The sequence below is a fragment of the Anopheles funestus genome, chromosome 3RL, assembly GCF_943734845.2.
Source record: "Anopheles funestus chromosome 3RL, idAnoFuneDA-416_04, whole genome shotgun sequence".
In the NCBI taxonomy this organism is placed as follows: domain Eukaryota; kingdom Metazoa; phylum Arthropoda; class Insecta; order Diptera; family Culicidae; genus Anopheles; species Anopheles funestus.
Window position 1 is genome coordinate 36,414,561 of NC_064599.1, and position 21,658 is coordinate 36,436,218.

The following is a 21,658-nucleotide window of genomic DNA, read 5'->3' on the forward strand; positions in this document are numbered from 1 at the left end:
AAAAGACAAATGAAACTTTAGTAGTAATCGGCTAAGTTCACACACACCATTTCACTGTTACAAATAGCTTTACAACTGTACGGTTTTAAAAATCTATTTAAAACTGCTTTAATTTGTTATTTGTGTAGTACTTAAGATTATCATATTATATCAAACAAATAAGTACCAAATCGATATTTTTATATTATCTAACTCAAAAGATCTCTGGTCAAAAGATTTAACTACGAAAACCGAACTTATTGAAATCTTCAAAAGATCACTCCGTATAATTTTTGTTGGCTATTTAGAATGCTCTGTACGCATCGTCGTTTTACGACACTTACCGAGCAATTAACGTTTAAACCAAAACAACAACCAAACTGTCCAACCTCTAAATTGCCGATGATGTTGTAATTTTCTTTAGCTGCTTGAAACTTTTCCGACAAGCTTTGGCCAAGGTCGACGAATGAACCTTTTTTTTAATCTCATCTCCAGCTCAAAAAGAGGATAAACAATAAAAGAAATAAAAACAACCCGTTCGCTAAACGGTTCCTGTTAATTAATTCGTACAGCCCAGGTAAATATTGCGAAATGAATCGAATACAAAGATGTAGATGGCACAATTTCAAAGTAAATAAATAAAAAAACCCGTCGTGGTAGGAAAATGTAAAACCATTTTTCCTGGTTTCCTATTTCGAAATTTTCAAATTTAATTGTAAGCCCCTGTAAGCCTGTAAGGCCGGGAAAATGAGTGAAATGTTGGGCCCCTAAAAACTAACCATTTCCATCTGGGTGCAACGTCGGGATTAACCACAGTTTTCCCTTTCCGGGAAAGTGTCGAGCAGGGATCCCTTTTTTAGGACGTTTACCAGTGGAAAACTCCGATCCGCGGTTTCAACGTTGGATGTGAAACAAAATGTACACACCAACGGTTACGGACGGTTTACTTGCCACCGGAAACCGGAAGTACTCTTATTACTTTCCGGAAATCCCCTCTTTTTCGGGAAGCTAACTGGGAGAATCAATTTGGCTGGTGGTTTTCGGAGCAGCAGGCTGATTGGACGCCGTTGAAAAGCTGCAAAGTGATCCTGATTATTTTTAGCGCTGCTTTCTTCACAAGGATCAAACAAAACAAAAAACTTCCCAAAAAACCCTTAGGGAGGGTTGAAAAAAGGGAGCAAAGAAAACAACGGCGAAACAAATCAGGATTAAAATAATTTTTGCCTTATTCGTGTTCCCGAAATTGTTTCCCTACATTGTGGCTAGGTGCAGGCCAGGAATTGAGTAAGGAAACTTTCACTGAAATACATTTGCTTCGCCTAACATAATTGTGATGATTTGATGGTGGATAAATTTAAATATCCGACTCATTCGTGATGGTTGGTTGGAGATAGGCTCAACAAGCGGATGTATTTCTTATCGTTTTTATCCATATTTTGCAGTTGCCTTGCTTTGCAATCCATCCGAAAAGGGAGTGCAAATTCATGTACAGAAATAAAAAAGGACCCACAAGAAAAGATAGTCCAAGTATTACGTCGCCGAAACCTGCAGCACCATTACACTGGGAACCCTTATCGATATAGCCGGCACTGTTGCTTTTAGTTGACGTTTATGCTAACAGGTCCCTCTCCCGCAAGGTATTCTGTCTTTAGGTCACCTGTAACGTGCCTTTTAAAAGTGTACGAAAAACGGAAAAAGATCCCCGCGGTGCGATAAAAAACTGGCGTCTCCACACCGACAGGACACCTGGGACACGGCGGTACTTACCTTGATGATGGCATCCCCGACAAACAGCTGACCTGTTGCGTCGGCCGCCTGGTCTTTGTAGATGCGTGATATCAGTATCGGCAGTTTATGCTCGGCGCCACCCTTTATGCTCAGTCCAAGGCCTCCCACTTTCTGGCGTGTGATCTGTACCATGCGTTCCTGTGGGGTTAAGGAAAGGTAAACGAGATGTGCAATGGATGTCAATTGACGCATTTACTCAGCATGCTTTAAAGCACGATGACATATAGGAATTTATCTATTTTTATCATTTATTGAGCATAACACACTTTTTATTTTTTGGTTTAATTTACTAACACTGTTCTTCTGTTTCTTGTATGATTACACCTAATATATTTTCTTTTGTACCAGCACACTGACCTTATTTTAAAAGAAAATATACGCTCAGAAACTCGAAAAAAAAGTTAAAATCTCAGATTTGTTTTAATGAGAGACTCCTTCATATATTGCTTGAAAAGTGTTTCCATTTCAATCTTTTCAGATTCAGACAAAAAACGTTTTATTCAAGCAAAAAAAAATTGAAGTTCTTAAAGGAAGTCTTCTTGGTTGAAGTTTGTGTTACCGACTGCCAATTCTACAAATATCATTGGAATTAAAAATTATTTTTTTTTTTTTCGTTGTGGGTATTTAAATTTTCAAATAATCAAATTAATCAAATGAATCAATTTTCAAAATCGTAAACTTTTTTTTTATTCAGGTAGAACGGCCTAGCAAAATGGTAAACTTTTGTTATTAAAAAAATATTTTTTGGCTTAAAATGTGTGTGTGTGTTTCATATAAAATAAACAGAAGTAAATTGTATTATATAACAGAGATAACGTTAGTATAAGTCGTTAGAACTTGGAACATGTACATTTTAACATGGCGATGATTTTACTCTTTGGGTTTTAATTTTGGAGATAATAAATTTTCTGAAACTCTAAACTGTGAAGACAATATCCTATTAATACTGACTCAACGATGGACTCAACGAACTGTTTGCAAGGAGACAAATACTGACGGATTTTCATAGTAAATACTCAAATCAATAACATGATTTGTTAAAATTTGGAAAACTTTGTTCTTCGAAAAGTGTCTAATTAGGAGTTTTCTCGTAATTTAGAGCCATTTCTGTATTTTTTTTTAAGTTGAACTGAAATTTGTTTGATATTGATAAGGAATCAGTCCTCTCCTTGCTCAAAATGACTTTGGTTATGTACAAAGCTTCTCAATGAACACATCCGCCATGTTGGAAAGCTTTATAAGTATGAGAGTTGAGAAAGCTTTACACAGAATCAATTACACCTCGTAACAGATAGGGAAAGGTGGAAAGAAGCTACATCTACCTATCTAAATTTCAGATTCAGTGCAATAATATTGAGCAATTAGCTTTGAAATTTCTCAAAACATCTTTTATTTATAAACAGGAATATTATTTAAGTTGCTATATTTACCACAGAGAAGGTATGTTCAGAAAAGAAGTTCATTTATGTTATAATCAGTAAGCCATTATATAACAAACTGAGTCTAATACATAGGCTTGCAAGCCAAGAAAAAGAGGTTTAATGGTAGTTGTAGTTCGTTATGCAATATTTACCAGCTTTACCAGTGTACAAACAGTTTACAATTAGTATTGCTAATCGTAAACAGAAACATTAAAATCAACAAACAATTATTATCCGTTTGCAGCATGGTAAGCTTCCTGATTTTTCTAAACTTGTTGACCCGCAACTGACGCTATTATCACTGCTGATAACGTAATCATACGGTTGTGGCTAAGCCTGCAAACTGACTCCATTTGCTATATGTTTACCACTTATGCATACATGTGTGTTTAATTTTATTTCATTCCTATACTTGCTCAGGCAAAACGGGAGACGTTTTGGATAATTGGTTTTGCATTGGAACAGTGCTCATGCAAACAGCCACGCAGAAATACCCGCGGGAGATACAGGCTCTGAGAAAAATCTTCAGTAAACACACTGGAGCTTTTGGCAGGAAAGGAGAATTGCACAAAAAAAACAGAACTCCATGCCAAAGCGATAATTAGTTTTTACGGCCGCCAATCGACTAATGTGGTTTCGGTTTTATGTTGCTCGAACGATTAGCACGGCGGTACTTGTGCACACCCTTTTAAGCAGAATGTTACTGAGCGGACGGTTAGAGGACAGCGCAAGGGGTTTCTTTCACGTTTTGTGGACCACCAGGAATTCGTCTATCTTCGACAGAGCCCGGGGCGACCTTCGGTTGGCAGATTTTGGATGGTTTGTTTACGCTTTGTTGTTAATGTTGGTCTCAGTCAGGGTTTTTTTTTGTTTGATAGAGTAAAAGAAATTTGCCGCCACCTTTCGCTGGGATGGTGCTTATCTGGCATCGGTCGATGAGTAGCACAAAAAATTAGAAAACACTTGCCAGCGATGATGTAAACATAACCTAGTTATTCCGAAAAGTCACGAAAATGTTCATTGAATCGTCGGATTCCTGCGATCGGGGTGATGTGGAATGACCTTTTTATTGATTTGTGAAGGTTAACAGATCATTTTACTGAATGTATTATATGCTACTCTTGACTCCATCGGTTAGTTGTTATCACTTATTTATTACTTAGACAACATCATTCGAGATTATTGGTTTACAACCAATGCAAAACAATAATATGGCCTCTCTTGAGTTGTAAACTACAGGAGGTCATGAAAATAAAATAAAAAAACATACTTGCCATGGTAGCAACATAATTTTTTGAAGTTTAACTGTTAAACTGTTGAATAATTGATATCTGAGGTCTTATTTTAAACTCATTATCACTAAAACTATCAGCAATAATATTTTATGATGACGTTTTATTACTTTAATAATCCAATTTAGCTTACCTTAGACTCAATAGGCGGATGTGTGGCGTTCGTGGGTGTTGGTGCGGGTGTGGTCGTGTCCTGCTTCTGGATCGTGATCATCTCCATCGACAGATGCAGCCGGGCCAGCTCTGGTTTGCTTTTGCCATCGCTTATCATTACCATCCCGGTGCGGGTCTGCAGAATGACGCATTGCGCAGAAAAATCATATTATCCTTAACCCGATCGACAACACGTATCGGGCCAATCAGCTGAACACGTGTACGAAACTTACCTTCAGATTCTGATCAACTTTCTCTTCGATCGGGGTCGCCATCTTGGACGCGTTGATCTTCATATTTTGCTGCAAATAGAAAGAAGGACACAAAGAACGGGAAATGAATTACGAGAAGGGGGAAAAATTGCTGCGAAACGTTTTTTTTCTTGCCCCCTTGCCAGCGACCACAATGCCGCCCACACAGCACCGGAACACGGATGGGCATGCGATCGATTGGATTGTAATTAAAATTTTATGAGTAAAGTTTTGCACCACCCCAACAAGCAGGTAGCTTTAAAGCGCTTGGAACTAATATTCTTTGGCACGATTTGTCTTCCCCTGGACCCGATAAATGGGGTGGAATCCAATAAGAAAAGGCCTCCCGGGTAAGCGTGACGAGCACCGGTGTAGAAGCTGATTAAACTTCGTCAATTTTTCATCGCCCTTGCTCACGTGTTTTCCTGCCGTACGATTTTTTGGGTTCCTTCTTGTTTAGATTCGTTTGTTAGCGATAGTATATAGCTTGCTCGTAAAAACGGTCAATAAGGGTTAGGGGAAGTTTGGTTTTATTTTTCACCCTGTTCCACCAAAAGCTTTGCGGTTGAGGAAGGTTAGTTAGCAGACGGTTTGTCTCGGAGAGCTCACACTCTATCAAAATCAGCCAATCTCTGGTACGATTATGGGTCGAAACCGTTCCAACATACGGCTCGAAACGAACGTTCAGAAGCAGAAGCAAACAAAAAAAAACGGATGCAAAATTAACACATTTTTCTAACCCTCATTTTACGAGCGACCACCAATGGCGGTAAAATAAGTATGATTAAATATAGATTACGTTACCTTTTCCGCAGCTAATTTTCCATCCAACTATCCCGAAAAAACATCTCGCCTTCTCTTCGCGGGTTTTTTTATTCAGCACACTTAAGCTTCCCCTATTTGTGTCTAGCTTCGTTCCTCGTTTGTGCGGTAAGAAAAGAGGTAAGCAAATAAGTGTACGCGAACGCAGCAGGAAGACGATTTGGTACGGCGTTGGTGGTGGAAAATGAATGAAATAATTACACTAAAGTGTGTTGATGGGCAGGAGCACAAATTTCTTTTCCACTCCCCACCACATTAGGAGCATTAGGGAGAAGTGTGAGAGAGTGTAGCGGAAACTCGGCCACCATAAAACAGCATCGAGAGATGAAAAAAGTAACCTACACTGACACCACATCCAGACAAACTGGCTCGCCCGTTTTAATGGGAGAAATTCATCTTGATAATCATTATTAACTTCGTTTTTTTCCTTCTTCTTCAGCCTCGGAATGAGCTGCCGATGGGATGTTGACGCTGTGCTTAAAGTCGCTGATGAGCTGCGCGAATGCTGGCCGGTCACCACATTAGGCGTTCGCAGCTTAAGATGTAATTGCTATCCGTGTGTGATGCGGTTGACTGGTACGAGGTGGTAGCATTTTGCATGAGAAATGAAACTAGTCATTTTAGTGTGCACACCAATCCGGTACCGAAGTGGGTGGGCAAAGGAGTCGTATCGCGTGTACCGGTGGCGAAGAAGCACAGTAGAAGTTGATAGTCAAAACATGCCGTTTCGACAACGGCAAAACATACACTCACCCTCCCGATTTGGTTGGCCACATGACGGAGGTAGACAGAGGTGGCGGGTAATTGAAAATTAATTAAAAATTACATAAACGTTTGATCGAACGATCGTACAATCGGGAAGTTGTAATGGGTGCTGGGGCAGGTATTAGTGTACGATTGACTTGTTCGTGCATAATTATTGTACGCCGAGGTTTACAATTATCACTTTCTAGTTCTCCCGCACGGTGGTAATGGTGATTAGCATACCGATCACCTAAACATTACTAGGCAGGGGTTTTCATCCTGTTTTTTAGATATAATTAAGAATTGAAATATTATTTTTATACAATGAAAATATTGTAACATTAATCAATTCGAAATTGTTTCGTAATAATGGCTAATGGACTGTGATGGTCAGTAAAATGAAGACGAAATTCCATGACTATTTTCTGTTTAAGTGAGACTAAAAAATGTCTTAGAATTCTACTGTACAATTTTGTTTGGTAAAATTATTTTGTGGCTTTCTTTTGTGACACTACAACCTCAAGTGGTCGTGGCCTGCCATTAATGGCTTTACTTGACTTTATTTACTCGAAGCAGCATAGTCAGTCCTGCGTACCGGGGGTACGGTTCAAATGGGATATGATCCCAGTTCATGCCTCGATTGAAGCTTCCTTTTACTGTCCATGTTTTAATTTAATCAATATTTGAGAATAATAAGATTAGATTCCGGATCAGTTAACTTTGAAGTAACCAGAATTATTGTTTTTGCACACCACGAGTAAATTACTTTCATTCTTTTTTACTTTCATCCTTTTTTTTTAATTCCTGTGGAGCGGCCTGGCTGTATTGATATTAATTTTTTAATTTTATTATTATTAGAGTTAAAATATCGTGAAGATTATATCACCCTTTTCAAACCGTTGTTAAGGTAAGATGTAGGACCTATGATCATCATCATTAAATTAATTTGCATTTAAAAATGGTCTGCTTTCATTATCCACCCCTGCGTTAGCTTTCAATTAAAAGCAAGATTACTGTTTCATTCAATTTTATGTTTTACCAATCTTTTGTTAGACGTAATTTACACTGTATTATTGATCGCGCAACTTTGCGAATTGTTTCTGTGTTTTACCAGATTTTTTTTCTTGAAGCAAAATTATTTTTTATGAAAAGCTTTTATATTACCGTTATGTTCTTTCTTGAAGCACTCCGGAAAAACCCTGCCATCAATGAGTTTACAACAACGACCATATAAAGACTAAAACAAACGACAGCAATTAATAGAGAAATCATGTTGTACAGCTAATTTAAGCCAGTTTGCAAGATCACAAGGCAACACCACACGCACAGCAAGAAGGTAAACAGCATCGTTTCCTTTTTAAATGGTGGCGCGGGAAAGAAAAACGTGAGAGAGAATAACGCACAAATTGATCAATTTGTTTTGTTATGCTTTGTCAAATCCTTCGCCAAAGGGTCAATCGACATCAGCATGATCGAGTGCTTAAATAAACACCACAAACACTGGGGACGTTAAACGGTGCAATTTTGCTGTGCCTGGTCCCGTTTCGGTGTATCAAAGCTTGTTGAAACGTTTCATTATCCGTTAAATTGTAACGTTTATAATTTATTGTACTCTTGGGGGAAGGCAAAAAATAAAATAGGGTCTTCCAAGCTTTTTGGTGACGCCTCCTTGTATCTTTTATTTATTTTTTTGGCAGAGAAAGATTGTCCCTAAATGGCAAAACGGTCCATTCTGCGATCATCCTCGAATCTTCTTTGGGTGATTGTTTCGCACTGCAAATCTTGTTCGGCAGCAGTTTAATGAATCGAAGCACTTGTGAAAATTTACTCATTAATCAATATGATCACGAAACCTGCACCCCATATATAACCTCTGGGTAAGATTGGTCAGGGTACCCCTAGTTGCCCTTTTTGCTTCTTCGGAATTGGATTTTGCCGTTTGGATTGCATCACCTGTCGCAAACTTGTTCCTTACCCTTCCAAGACCGTAGATATTGATAACCCAAAACTGATACAGTAACGTTCAGCATGCATTTTTTTGTGTTCTTCCCCCCAAAATATCTTTCCTTCTTAGTTTTGCTTCTGTTGATTGTTTGAGGTTTATCATAACAAAATCATAGCTTTACCGGTTTTCTTGCCTTGTCCGCTGATGCTATCTCAGCTCAATCCAATCGAGAACATCATCACAATAAAGCGCACGGTAGAACGAGGATGAGCAAAAGCTTTGTGGGATCGCAAAGAAAGACAAATAAATATTCTCCTTGGTTTCGGCCGTCTTTTAACCATGACCCAAAAATTTGTGCACTATGCCGTTCGGTCGAATGCTTTGCCCAGACATTTGGGGGAAGATATTTGTGCTATTGAGACGATAATGCTTGGTTTTCCCTAGAACCAGCCACGTATACGGTTCTATAATAAAGTGTTCTCAATCAGTTAAAGTGGATCAGCGATTTGATAAATATTTGAATAGATCCGAATTTGCTTACAAGCTGAACATAAATATCACTTTTTGCTCAACCACCGTACATTCCAATTGCTGTGTAAATGTATTTAAGCACTGCCTCTAGCAACATACCCCACAACTCTTTTCCATGTGTTTGAAGCAGCTTTCGTAGTGTTGAGTTTTGGGAAGGGTTTTTCGAAGAATGTTTCAAGGACTGCACGCATCCTTTTACCTCACGGATCGCTCTCCCGTTGCTCTCACAGTGGCTTATGAAATATGGCAACGATGTTTTTTGTTCCCCAAATCAACAAATCCTCTAAAAACCACCCGTTGAGTCTTTTGGATTGAAATTGGGGAATTCTAATATGGCAAACGCAACAGCCTCCCTGGCGTTTTTTCTGCCTTTGGTGAGATCTTACCGTGTGGCATATATAAATTCTTTCCCTTCAGTAGGCAGCTCTTAAAGAATGCTCCATTTACAAGGTTCATTTTTCTAAGGCCTATTGCGGGGGGTTCATAAAAAAACGAAGGAAAAAAATCTTTGCTGTTCCTCTTGTGAAGGAGTTTATATTTACCGGCGATTCGAATACTTCCAAGCAAGCTCGTGTGCGATTGATCCGCGAGAGGTTTCCCAGTGGATGGCCATTGTTTGTTATGCTCGTTGCGAACAGCATCGAGCGCCCATATTTGCACTGTGCGGCAATCAAAAATTCGCGAGTGAGCAATATTTTCAGCACAATGAATAATAAAAAAGCAACTCGTCGGCTGGTAAATGGGTTCCGGCGTAGTGTAAGCTGCATATGAAATGAGAATGTTTTTGCTGCAGTGAAGTTTTGTACAACAACGATCCAAATTCTGTAAAATTGTATTGCGTCTGGTATGTTTTTATGAATTTGAATTTATTCGCAAAAATATATTGCAATAATTCTTTTAAAATATGTAATTCATAAGGGAAACATTAAAAAGGAAACGACTAGCGTCAAGGACCTAGTAAATTTATATTAGAAAAAACAACTTCTTTTAGTTCAAAAAACGCATTGACGACGAATCACGATCAAGACGATAGGTTGTGTAAATTTTTGTGTTTGCAGTGTTGTGAGATACTTTTAACAGCAAGGAATCGTATTTATAACACACATTACACACACTTAACCCCTTCATAACGAAACCCCGAGTAACGAGAAAATTGTTTCGGTTCCGAGCAGAAGTTTGAAACATTGCAGAAACTTTATAACATTTTTTTTATTATCGTCCTAAAAGCTAAATAAATTGAAAGTAAAATAAAACCAAATTCAAAAGCTTTTAAAAAAGGACAATCTTATACCTCAAAGGGCTTATCGAGTTACAAATGGCAAGAAAACAGTTTCTGTAGCAGAGAAAAAAACAAATTCTCAATCAACCGAAAGCTCAATATTCCGAAAGCTTGGCGTGTTGTTTCTTCATATGCCCTACGAGTGATTGCCGTCTAAGGGGAAAATTCTTTACCGCATTTTCAAAATAAAAATAATGATGAAAACAATTAACAGTTTAGCCATGACCACAGTAAATTACAAATAATTGTATAAAATAACTTAAATCAATGATTTATTTTAATTTTTTGTTTTATATTGTTGAACGAAATAAATGCTCCTAAAATGGGCATTATTTGTCCCGAATAACGATCTTTTTGTGCAACGATTATAGTAGTAGAACGGGTTGAACTCATTATGAGACTGTTGACTGCGTTTCATTATTAGTAAAATAGGTCCAATGTTCTGTCAAACTTTTAAAGCCATCAGTACAGAACAAGTGAAAAAAATATTGAAAAGGGTCCATTAAACTAAAATGGACGTTCGTTTTTTTCTATATTTTCCCCTCATTATTCAAAAGATCCAAAAGAAGAATGCATATTGATGTAAACTTGCCTTACTGACTGGTAACCAGGCGCAATTTGCTGCTAGCTTTTGCAATACAACAGACAGGCGAAAGAGTATAACTGTCAGGATAACTAGGATTTGCCCTCAAAGTGGACAGGATTCGCGAGCGAACTTCCACAACTCCCCGAGCAGCAGTCACTTTGCGTTGAGCGTAAAGTCAAGCTTCTATTCACCGTCCCCCACAGTGCAGTCAAAGTATAGCAGGCTTATTACGGAAACCTTGCCGCCATTTGCAAATGTTTTCCACAGCGCGGCCCCGGAGGGCATACGGGTTGTATCGTTTGGTTTCGCGTTTCCGTACATCCTTTGCCACTGATGATGACGTTTGCGACTGTGGGAATGCTCCATCATCATGGATCCAATTTGTGTGGGATCAGAAAAAGGGGGGACCGAAACTCGTAGCCACGTCTGTCAGCTACCCTGTCAATGCAGCATCGATACCGATGCAATTTTATGGCTTATGCGCACTATTGTGCATCGCGCGTAGGTGCCAAGCGAACGGGAAACTTTGACACGCCGTCTGTGCGCCGTTTCGGGCCATTTTCGATTTCGAATCAGACACGAAGGCATCATCCCACGCTGTAAACATATATATGACCTCCTGGCAGAAGTGCAGAACAGGCATCCTTTCGTTGGATATCTTGATGGTAATTTACACCTTCGAATTTGCCAGTGTGGTGGCTTTTTCGAGTGCCATTTCAATTACATTTGGGAGCTACCTTGTTTTTTCTTCTTACTTTCTGATTCATAGTAAGGAGTGGTATAAAGCACTTTGAAGCATGGTAAGTATGCTAACCTCTCGTCGACCATACATCAGTGCGAAGTAGGCAAAGGAATTGACACAAGAAGCGGGAAAAAAATACACAGAGGAAATAAATTACATTTGCAGTGTGAAAAATTACTTCCACTCGATGAGTAGCTTGGGCTGCATTTGGTAACAGTTCATCATCTTCCATTCGCTCTCGCTAGCAGTGAACCAGTCCCCCTGGGTGCTGGAGGTCATAGATCGTTTGAAGCAGACCGTATAGTCAAACGGGCCGCACACTGGCAGCAGCATCCGCTATGGTTTGCAGTAAAATGCGACGGCGACACCATCGGCGACATCATCGCTTCATCAACGGAACCGTTTGCAGCGTGTAGCAACATTTGACGGTACCAGCGTGTCTCCTATTACGAACTTACCGATGGTACAGATCCCAGCCGATAATGAAGCGATACGAGTGTGAGAGAGTAAGTGCAAAGGAATAGCAACAAAAAGTACATAGCTTTTTTCTAGGTCAGTCAGGCTTTTTTTCGCAAATCCTATCAGCGTTCAAAGGTGCGGAATTTTATGCTGCTTCGTCGTGTGTCTTTTGCCAACCGTCATGCAGGTCACTATCGCTCCACACCATCAGCAGTAGCCAGCCAGCCGCAGTAAAGACAGCATCATCGTGATCACGGCCGGGGCATCATTAGTGCACCATATGCCCGTTGGGCTGGACGTGCACTGTCGGTCTTTGTTTGTTTGTTTGTTTCGGATGGAACAAAAAAAAACAAACTACTACTTAACTACAGGATGCTTTTTTAGCTTATGATGTATTGCTATTTTTATCGCTGATTCCATGCAACAAGGGGAAAAATATTCTAGCCCGATGTGCAGTAGCTTTGTTAAGCTGGAAATGGCAGCAGGTAAGGTAGACTTTCAATGTACGATAACAGATAAAGGTAAGCAGGCAAACAGATAAAAAAGATAAAAAAGACATTGCAAAAATGAAATAAATAAAAACAACACAAAAGGAAAGCGGAATGAAAATGAAATAACAAAATATCATTATGAAAAAAGAGAAAATGGCAATAAGAAATACAGACATAAAAAAGGAAAAAATATGCAAAGTAAATGAATAAGAAAAAATAAAAGTTAAATCACGAAATTGATAATTATGAATGCAAAAGAAAAGTAAAATATGCGAAACACAATAAAGCAAGAAAGAAACCTAATTTATAACAACACAGATGTATAAAACAATTCAAATAAATAAAAACATTCAACGCAAAGCAATACTAACAAAAAAAAATAGCGGCGGTATTATGTAAGAATTCATAATTATAAAAATTGAGTGAGTCAATTTAAATAAACAGAGCAAGAATGTGAGTGTAGATGCAATGATGAAAATTATTAATGATGAAAATAAAATTCAGTTTTCAGTGGATAAATCGAAGGGTATTGATAGCTTGTTAATCTGTGTTGTGCAGGTTTTTCAAGGAAACCAGTATTGTCAATATGAATTTAAAAATTTTATTCAATCGGTTTGGAATATATTTGTAATTGAAATCTTATTTTTCCTAAAACGTTTATATCCGCCAAAATCGCGCATCTAGTAGTGCAAACAATTTCAAACCCTGCCAAATAGCCCCTGACCCCCTGGGCGACAATATGCATTGACCTAGTGATATTTTCCCAGACGTTCTCCAAACATACGCTCACACGAAACAGGGATTAAGGTAAAAAAATTCGGTACGGATCGTATCCTCACGAGACACTCGACTGCCCCTCAGATATTACACGCTCAACATCGATGATGCACGATCTGCTTCGACGGATCTGTCCCTACCGGGCATATGAATGCAATGCCCGGCTGCCTACATACAGTGCAGTTGATGCTCGGTGCAGTTTAGATGAGGCGGATGTGGCATTACAAAAACAAGCGCGCGGAAGCATACCATACCGTAAGTGCCGGAAAACAAAAGGCAAAAAAGGAAAACACTCCTAACAAATGTTTCAACACCCGTCCCGACAGACACAAAAGGAAATGGAAACAAAAACAAACTCGGCAGCAGGAAAAAGGGTTTGTTTCTCCGCCCTACCATGTCAGCTCCGTTGTTTGTTGGACGCTTCCCAGTGAAAGAACAGCAATGTGTGTACACTGTGTTTACTTTTTCCACATTCTATCGCCACAAAGTCATCGCTTTTACTTTTGTACCCAAGCGAGATCAAATGGAGCAGCACTGGAAGGGTGTTGGCGTGTCCGTGGCCACAGCATATATTGCTGCTGGTACCTGCCCTTCTACAGTAACGTTTGCAGCAGATAAAAAATGCCCAATAATATTCAGCGGAAGGACCAGACAAATCGAAAAAAACAGATAACTAATTCGATGTACGCGACTCGTGGGAAAAAATTGTACAAAAAGCATAAAGAGTGTGTGTGCTCTTGTTGGACGCGAAAAGTACAGAAAGAGCATATCAGGCAGCAATCGAAGCAACATGACAGTACACATATAGCCTAGTACTGCACAGCCTAAGGCACCCCGAAACAGCCCGGCAAAGCGGATCAGTTTGACCTCTCCCGGCATGAACGGTACCAAATATTGTGCAGGGCTTCTGCAGGGCAGCAGCGCAAACCGAACGATACAATGTTGTTGATTTCATAAATTTAAAACCCACTACCCAGGGACACGGCGCCTGGGTTACCGCTGGTTGGCTAACGTTCGACGTATCAATCCGCTCAGTAAGGGTTCGTTTGAATGGTGTACAAATTGTGCAAACAGATGGACCCAGCTGTTGTTTTCTTACGGATTGCTTTGGAACGACGCCCTTCATTTCGTATGCAAGTGGAGTCGCTTTTTTAGGGGTATGTTAACAAAATTTAATTTGACACGGCAATCAGCAGCATGTATTGATTCACGCTTTTCGTTTTCTTGGTATCTGTTGTCAATGCTTAAAGTTATACAGGGATATAGATAGTTACATTTATATTCTGTATGAAAAAAATATTATTAGTATTTTTGATTTGTTCAAGTTAAATGTGGCGTATGATTCATTGTAATGCAGGGTTTGCTATACAACTTTCGTTCATTCACACCAAGAAGAGAAAGATATCTCTATTGTCATTTGCTCACATAGAAATAGATCATGACCGACAAAGATTATAGTGTAAAATAAAAAATGAGAACCTTAAGAATTGTTCAAGGAGTAGTCAGGCATTTGTTTATAAAAATTGAATAAAATAAATTATTATAAAAAGTGACATAATTTTTTTTTACATTAAATTACAGTTATGACAAAAATAAACTTAAATTAGAAAATGATTTAATAATTAAAATTTCTAACATAGTGAATGAAGTTGTTAAAAAATTTTCCTGTATGTATATACGAATTTTTAAAAATTATAAAAACAAGATGAACACAGATTTGTTTATTTGTGAAAATAATAACAAATACAAAATGTGATAAACATAATGTAAAATAAACCGACTTAAAAAAATAGAGTGAAAATGAGAAAAAAGGTCGTATGCGAGAAACCCTGCAAAACTAAAGTGCAATATATCATTGAATAATCTAAATACGATCCTCGTATCAAGTTGTTTACATAGTGAACAATGAGAAACTATGATTAGCATTACAATTTGTATGCTAATAATGAACGTACACAAAACAATATTCCCCTGCTGTCGACGATTCCAATACGTGAAAAATCTTTCACTTTTCATTCAGTTTCAAATGTTTATCGCTCATCGAGCGAAGGCCTCCCTCTTTCAATTGATCGTTTATGTGAACGATTTCAATTTACATTTAAGACAACCGCACAAACCCAACCGATACACCATACGGCATTCGAGGTTCAAGCAACCTTCGATTTGGTACTTAACATATGCTGAACAAAGCGATCAAGTGAGGATCGAAAGAAAGGGAATGTATATGCAAACACATACGGGGGAAAATGAGAGATGCAACACTCCTCATCATCGTTCAATCATTTGCAGACGATGCAAGCTGGTCAAACTGGGGTCTTATTTGCAGCTACTGCACACCTCTCCAACCAGAGGCAATCATCATCGACAGATCGCGAACACAGTGTGGTGCACGAAACATGGGTGATGCACATTTGTGTGGCGGGATCGTGTGCTGGTGCTCACGTAGAAGTTAACATATGCACAACATATGCGAGCACAGCGCAGTGGGATGCGGTGGTACGGAAGCGTTACCACCATAGGTCATGCTCATGCTCCATATCATAAAAGTCAAGCTTTTTTCTTACCTTCGCCTTTACCCACACTTCCTTTCCTTTTTTATGCCGCTTGGTCACCACGAAAGAAAGTGCTGAGTGTTGTAAGCGATAAAGAAAAGGTGGTGAGAAAATTCGAGCAGAAGCACCATGTATCACCGCACATGCAACGATGGTTTCATGCCTGTTTTATTTAACTTTTTTTTCGATTGCACGCCTTGTTATCTTTCCCGTTCATCTTTCTACAGGTCCCCCAACCAGACCATCAGGTTCGCTTTAATTCATCAAAAAAACGCGGATAAAGTGGCACTTCACGGTGAGGTGAAGGAACATAGCGAGGGAGGAAAAACAAGGGTACAGAAAGAAATGTGGCATGAATGAATGAATGAATCGACTAAAGAGGAATGCATCAGACGGAAAGCTGCTGCATGATTATATTGAAGCACTTTTTGGAGGTGGCCGCGGTGGCTGAACGAGAATGAAAGAAAGAAAGCATAAACGGAACACGAGATGGGGCGAGAGCATACAAAACATAATTCCGACCATTCACAGCTGCAATATTTACATAACCTACCGTAAGCACAAAACACGCGACGTGTGTGTCTGCGTTTTATTTTTTCCATCCCATCCCATTTCTCTGATCCCATTCCTCGTTAACTCCAAGGATTTGATTGATGCCGAAAGTGTATATGATTAATATGATTAAAAGCATACTATCTGGAGCGTCGTCTTTTAAGGGTGTAAGGTTATGGTGTGTGTGTCTGCCTGTTTTTTACCCTCCTCAGCAACCGATCAATCAAAGCATTTGATGAGCTTTATACCACTATGAGCGACGTGCGAGACGTCGATATTTGGTACATGTGTGGGTTGTCCTGCATCTGGAAGGACAACCTAACAGGAACTCACATTAAAGTGAACTCATTCCTTACCAAATTGTACGATAAACCTTTATAGAAGTGGAAGCGTGGATAGTCGTGGCCAAGAATTAAAATATGGCACGAACTCAATTGAAAGGCATTAAAGCAAAAAAAGCGGCTGGTGATAGACGAAGACGAACTCAAGGTAAAGGCTCAATAAACAGAGCCTTCCAATTGATGGTACGGCGAAATTGAAAAACTGCCACGCTAAAGCTTCCAATTTCAACTTCATTAAGCCGAATGACGTTTAGCAATTCCAATGATGTTCAAATATTGATTTTGGGGCAGAGTTTTGGAACAAGACAACTCATTATAGTCTTTGCTCAATTGTTGAAGTTTGCCATTGAAGAATGCGTTTTTTCGAATTGTTTAATTATGAATCCAGGTGTACTGAAGGTACAACTTCGGCAAGTCAATCAATTTTACTAAAAGTAAAAGAATCAATTTCAACTGGAAGTCTTAGAATAAATATTCATGAGTGTCTCATGTATAATTTAAACCAGTTCGGTTTCCGATAATTGCTGTAAATTACCAAATTTAATGCGAGAGTATTAGACATGAGTCTTGACATCTCAAAGGGCACTTAGAAATGTTCGGCTGAAGATGGCTCTCCACTATGGTAATGATCCAAGACATCCAATACATTCAAGACATTCAAGAGACGTGGAAAAGTGATGTGATACCTTAAGCATGTGGGTATAAACGACACTCGAGAGGAACTTGCTACCACCAATATAGCTACCGGTTTTAACCTCACACATATGGTTCGGTCGGATAAGTGGACACACACAGTACACGTTACAATGTATTACTATGGACGCATCTCCCCAGGCATCTGGCATCATCCCGCCTCTACTGGACGAACGAATGCGGGTCGCCTACGCAGCTTTGGATCTGGAGCAACCCGTGCAATCAATCCTCAATCTCGAATGGGGATTTATCGATTCGTTGCGGTTTGCTGCGTTCCGAGTGTGGCAGCGAAACCGGAAGAACATTCCAACCACCGTAGTAAGCCGGGGACAGCGCCAGCGATAACGAATGCACGCCAAGGAGCCAATGATTGATTGCCGACGTGCGCCTCCGATGCATTTCATCGCACAAGAACTCGCCGTGGATGCGTTTTGTGGTGCGTGGGGTTTTCCTTTCGCTTTTTCTCCACCGCGCACACACTCGCCACCCCGCCTCGTTCGTTTCTTTGTTGTACGCAAATGGGATTAAATTAACATCGAAATATGACTATCGCCTCGAGACAGCCGATCCCGATTGAGCGATGAGGGTGCTCCAATGATGGCTTCAACGATCAATTCAAGACATCTTACCCTGTCCCACACACGCTCGCACGAACATATTCTTCCCTCCATCATCGCGAGTGCAACGATTTAGCTGATGAATGAATAATGAGCTTCGAGACGGAGGATTAAGATGCACCGGACGGTTGGGTATGTGATCATATTTCAACGAGCGGGACACTCACGGGATTACATTCAATGTTTCCTCCATTTTTGGTAGTGACAACCACCGGGGAAGAGGGAGATCCAAAATCCGGAATATTTCAATGATCTGTCCGATGGTTAATCGGGATGCATGAAATACGAAGCGACCTGAAGGTGGCCCCTTCAGGCAAGTCCGATTATCGGCTTGTGCGCACCCATCAACACACAAACGATACCCCCAAAATGGGGTAGGCTTATCTCGTTTATCGGATCTCGTCACTTCATATCGGTGGTACCGGAGCCACCGGAGCGGTTCCCTTAGATGAGCCGTTAATGCGCCCTATCTTTCTCTCTGCTCTAACCGCCAGGCATGTCGAGATAGGTGGGAGACCTTTTCAATATGCAAATAGTAGAAAGGTTCGTTAGTTTGTGATGCTAGGTGAAAATAAATTGTAAAAATTAGATAAGTAAAAACAGCCCCCAAACGCGAACGATTCCAATTCGACACATAAACAAGCCATTCGGGTAAACATTAAGCGTAATCGGAACCCGTAATGGTGGTGTTTTATGGTGCCACATTCAGAAAACATCACCGTCAAACATCCGTGTGCAAGGTAAGCTTTTTTTTATTCATTATCTAATCGTATTAGTTAGGCGCCTGTCGATGTTGATTTTTCGTAGCGATGGTTCCACATCATTATTAAGCTTGAATTATGTTAAAGGCGGCGTTAATTTTTTGTTTTGATTTGGCAAGTGTGGCGTAATTAGAAAGATCAACAGCAACAAAGGATCCCATCTGACACATATCTCATCTTTGAATTTCATTTTTGACACAACCTTACGAAAAAAGTTTCCGAAACTGACAGGCACAGGAATGTACATGCCGGCAGGCATTTGGGGATATCGTGTCGTTGCAGCTAACAATACGACTTACTAATGGTATCCTGCCTGCTCATCAGTGACAAATCTTGCTTCGTTTGCATTTTTTTTACTTGCACCATTTTCTGATGATAAATTACATTGGGTTAACGGTAAAGTTATGCGATTTCGTTTGTAGTCAGAGAGTTTTTCTGAGATTAATTTTTATTTTTTACGATATTTTCTAATTACTTAATTTGCTAACCAAAATTATAATTTAGGCTCAAATTTAGCTTTATAAAAAAAGTTGAATGTGAATAATTTTTGGTGATTTTTTGATAAAAGAAGATTAATTAAACAAAACAAAGTAACGCATGCCATTAAAAATAAAAATCGAAAGAACATATTAAAATACCTTATTTTTCGCTTTAAAACAGCACGCTCACGACATCTTCAAAAGCTCGAAAGCAGACCGGAATAAATGAACGCGTTATTCCTTTTCCCTCCAGATTCACGCGATCACGGCCCAGCAAACGGCATCACCACCCACAACCAATGTTTCATATTTTACATTTTCCCATCGAAATCTTTCCTTCCTTTTGTTGCTGTCGCCGTTCTGAATGTCTTGCTCAAATCCTGTAGGCGTATCCTGGTGGAGTATTATAACAAAAACCATTTGCTTTCTTTCCATTGGCGAATGTTTGTGTGGTGGATGGCAAAAGGTTTGGTGTTCTCTTGAGCAGAGAGTGTATCCCGTTGCCGGCAGACAGAGTCTGGCAAAAGTCAAATTAAACAATTTTCTTCCAGCATTATATCTTCCCCCGGGTCCCCACACGAACGTGCGGTGGCGGATATTTTCTTCCGAACTTTCCTTAATGAGAAAAAACAACATCCCGACAGCAGAACTGCTGTTCTGTTCTGCACAGTGTTTTTGGGGATTGGTTTTTGGTGTTAAAATTCGATCAAAGACTTCCCTAATTTTCGGTGCAGAAAAGTTCGTTATCGTGTTTGCGAATGTGGGCGAGGAAAGATTCGCCAAAACCTAACAGTGGACAACCTTTTTACGGGTTGGCATGCTTGTTTTGGTCTGCTATTGGCCGCACAACCATCATGGAGACAAACACGTTAAACACCGAAAAGGTGGAGACAGGTGGTTTGCAAGGCAAAGCCACGAGACATAGAAGCCACAATCCACTTTTTGCCACCTAACAAAAAAAACAAAAAAAAGCAGCCAATTGTTAGGAAAGGTCAGCACACTAGGAGTGTTCTGACATTAAGTAAATTGGGTGGAAAGTTGCTTCAAGTTTGCACGGTTGATCGGGCATCATTGAAGCAGGGTAAAAACAACCCATAATTTAGCGCAGAATACAGAGTGACAGCAACAAACGAACGTAATGAAGAGATCAAAGTGAGATCAAGATAAGTGAGTGTGTCATGATGTGGAAAAGGGGCCATAGTAAGCAATTTTTCTATAACGATAACGAACGTCATGAATCAAGAAGGGTGTAGAAGTTTGCTCTAAATTAAAATCAGGTCTATTAAATCAATGTTTTGTTTTCGGATAAAGAAGCAGTGGATCAAAGTAACCTCTTTGCATTAGGTCAATTCCTATCAAAAGATTTCTTTCAAAACTGCCTCCCGCGGAGAACCCGCATTTGGAAACATTTCCAAATACCATTTCATTTTCGACAAAACCGATAAGCTGCAACTGTCCAAAAGATTGTGTGTGTTATCTGTAAATTGTTCTTGAAAGTTGTTTCCCAATGCGGTGGCTTTTGCTCCATTCGGATGAAAATGGAAGGAAAAGTTTGCCGGTTTCAGGAGGCATCAAGCCGACAGGTTTTTGCCCGTTCCAAGGTGCGGAAAGGAAGAACCAAACTTTCTAACATTTTGGAAAAAAAGGATGATGAAGTTCAAGTTTAGGATTATCACTTAGCGAAACGCAGACACGGGGCGTGATATCAAAGGGCACCGAAATGATACGATGAAGCGTTGAATCGGGAAGTCCGGAGGTGAGGTCGTAATAATCATAAAATAGTCTCAACGCAAAGCAAAAGCTACTCTGCGTCGTTCATCCAGGGGCGTTTTATGGCGCTTTTGCTGTGTTTATCACGGCATAGATATAGACTTCGGCAACATAATCATCACCGGAGTGGGTGGTGCATGTTACGTAAACATTAGATGGAAGTTTGTTGTGTGTTGGTTAGCTTATGAAGGTAAAGTTTTGCTTGTACTTAAACTTGCAGAACATATTCCTATACAAAGAGGAAGAAAGTTTATGCAAACTGGAAAAGCTTAATGCGTCTCAAAACACATTTAAAAGGTAATTTGCTTGAGTGACATTTGTTTTGTGCTAAATATTAGTTTTTTTATATCTTCTCTGTTGTTTACTTTTACTAAATATGAAAATTCTTTAACTGTCAATTTTGACTTGATAGATGCCACCTTTAGTCACTCTTTTAAACTCTTTAGTGAGTCTTGCATAAAAAGACAAAGTCTTTCTAGAACTTGCCGTGGGAAATAAATCAATAAAAATGCAAAATGCCAAGGTATATTTTTATTTACAGTTAATATGAGTGTAAATTGAATAATTCATCAACAATTACACTAAATAATTGTTAAGTAAACTAAATTCTAGTTATCAATAAAAGAAATAACA

The 21,658-nt window shown here is 39.4% G+C and overlaps 1 protein-coding gene across 2 annotated transcripts in view; it reads right to left on the bottom strand.

The window, feature by feature from the left end:
• The window catches only part of LOC125767647 (gamma-1-syntrophin), a 56,451-nt gene that overhangs the window by 11,528 nt on the left and 23,265 nt on the right, over positions 1–21,658 (bottom strand). For both annotated transcript variants that reach the window (XM_049434445.1, XM_049434446.1), the window contains exons 3-5: positions 4,867–4,935; positions 4,614–4,769; positions 1,747–1,905 (exon numbers count right to left, since the gene is read on the bottom strand). In XM_049434445.1, the coding sequence (XP_049290402.1) occupies positions 1,747–1,905; positions 4,614–4,769; positions 4,867–4,929 (378 nt within the window). In that variant the 5' untranslated portion in view covers positions 4,930–4,935. The remainder of the gene's footprint in view (positions 1–1,746; positions 1,906–4,613; positions 4,770–4,866; positions 4,936–21,658) is intronic.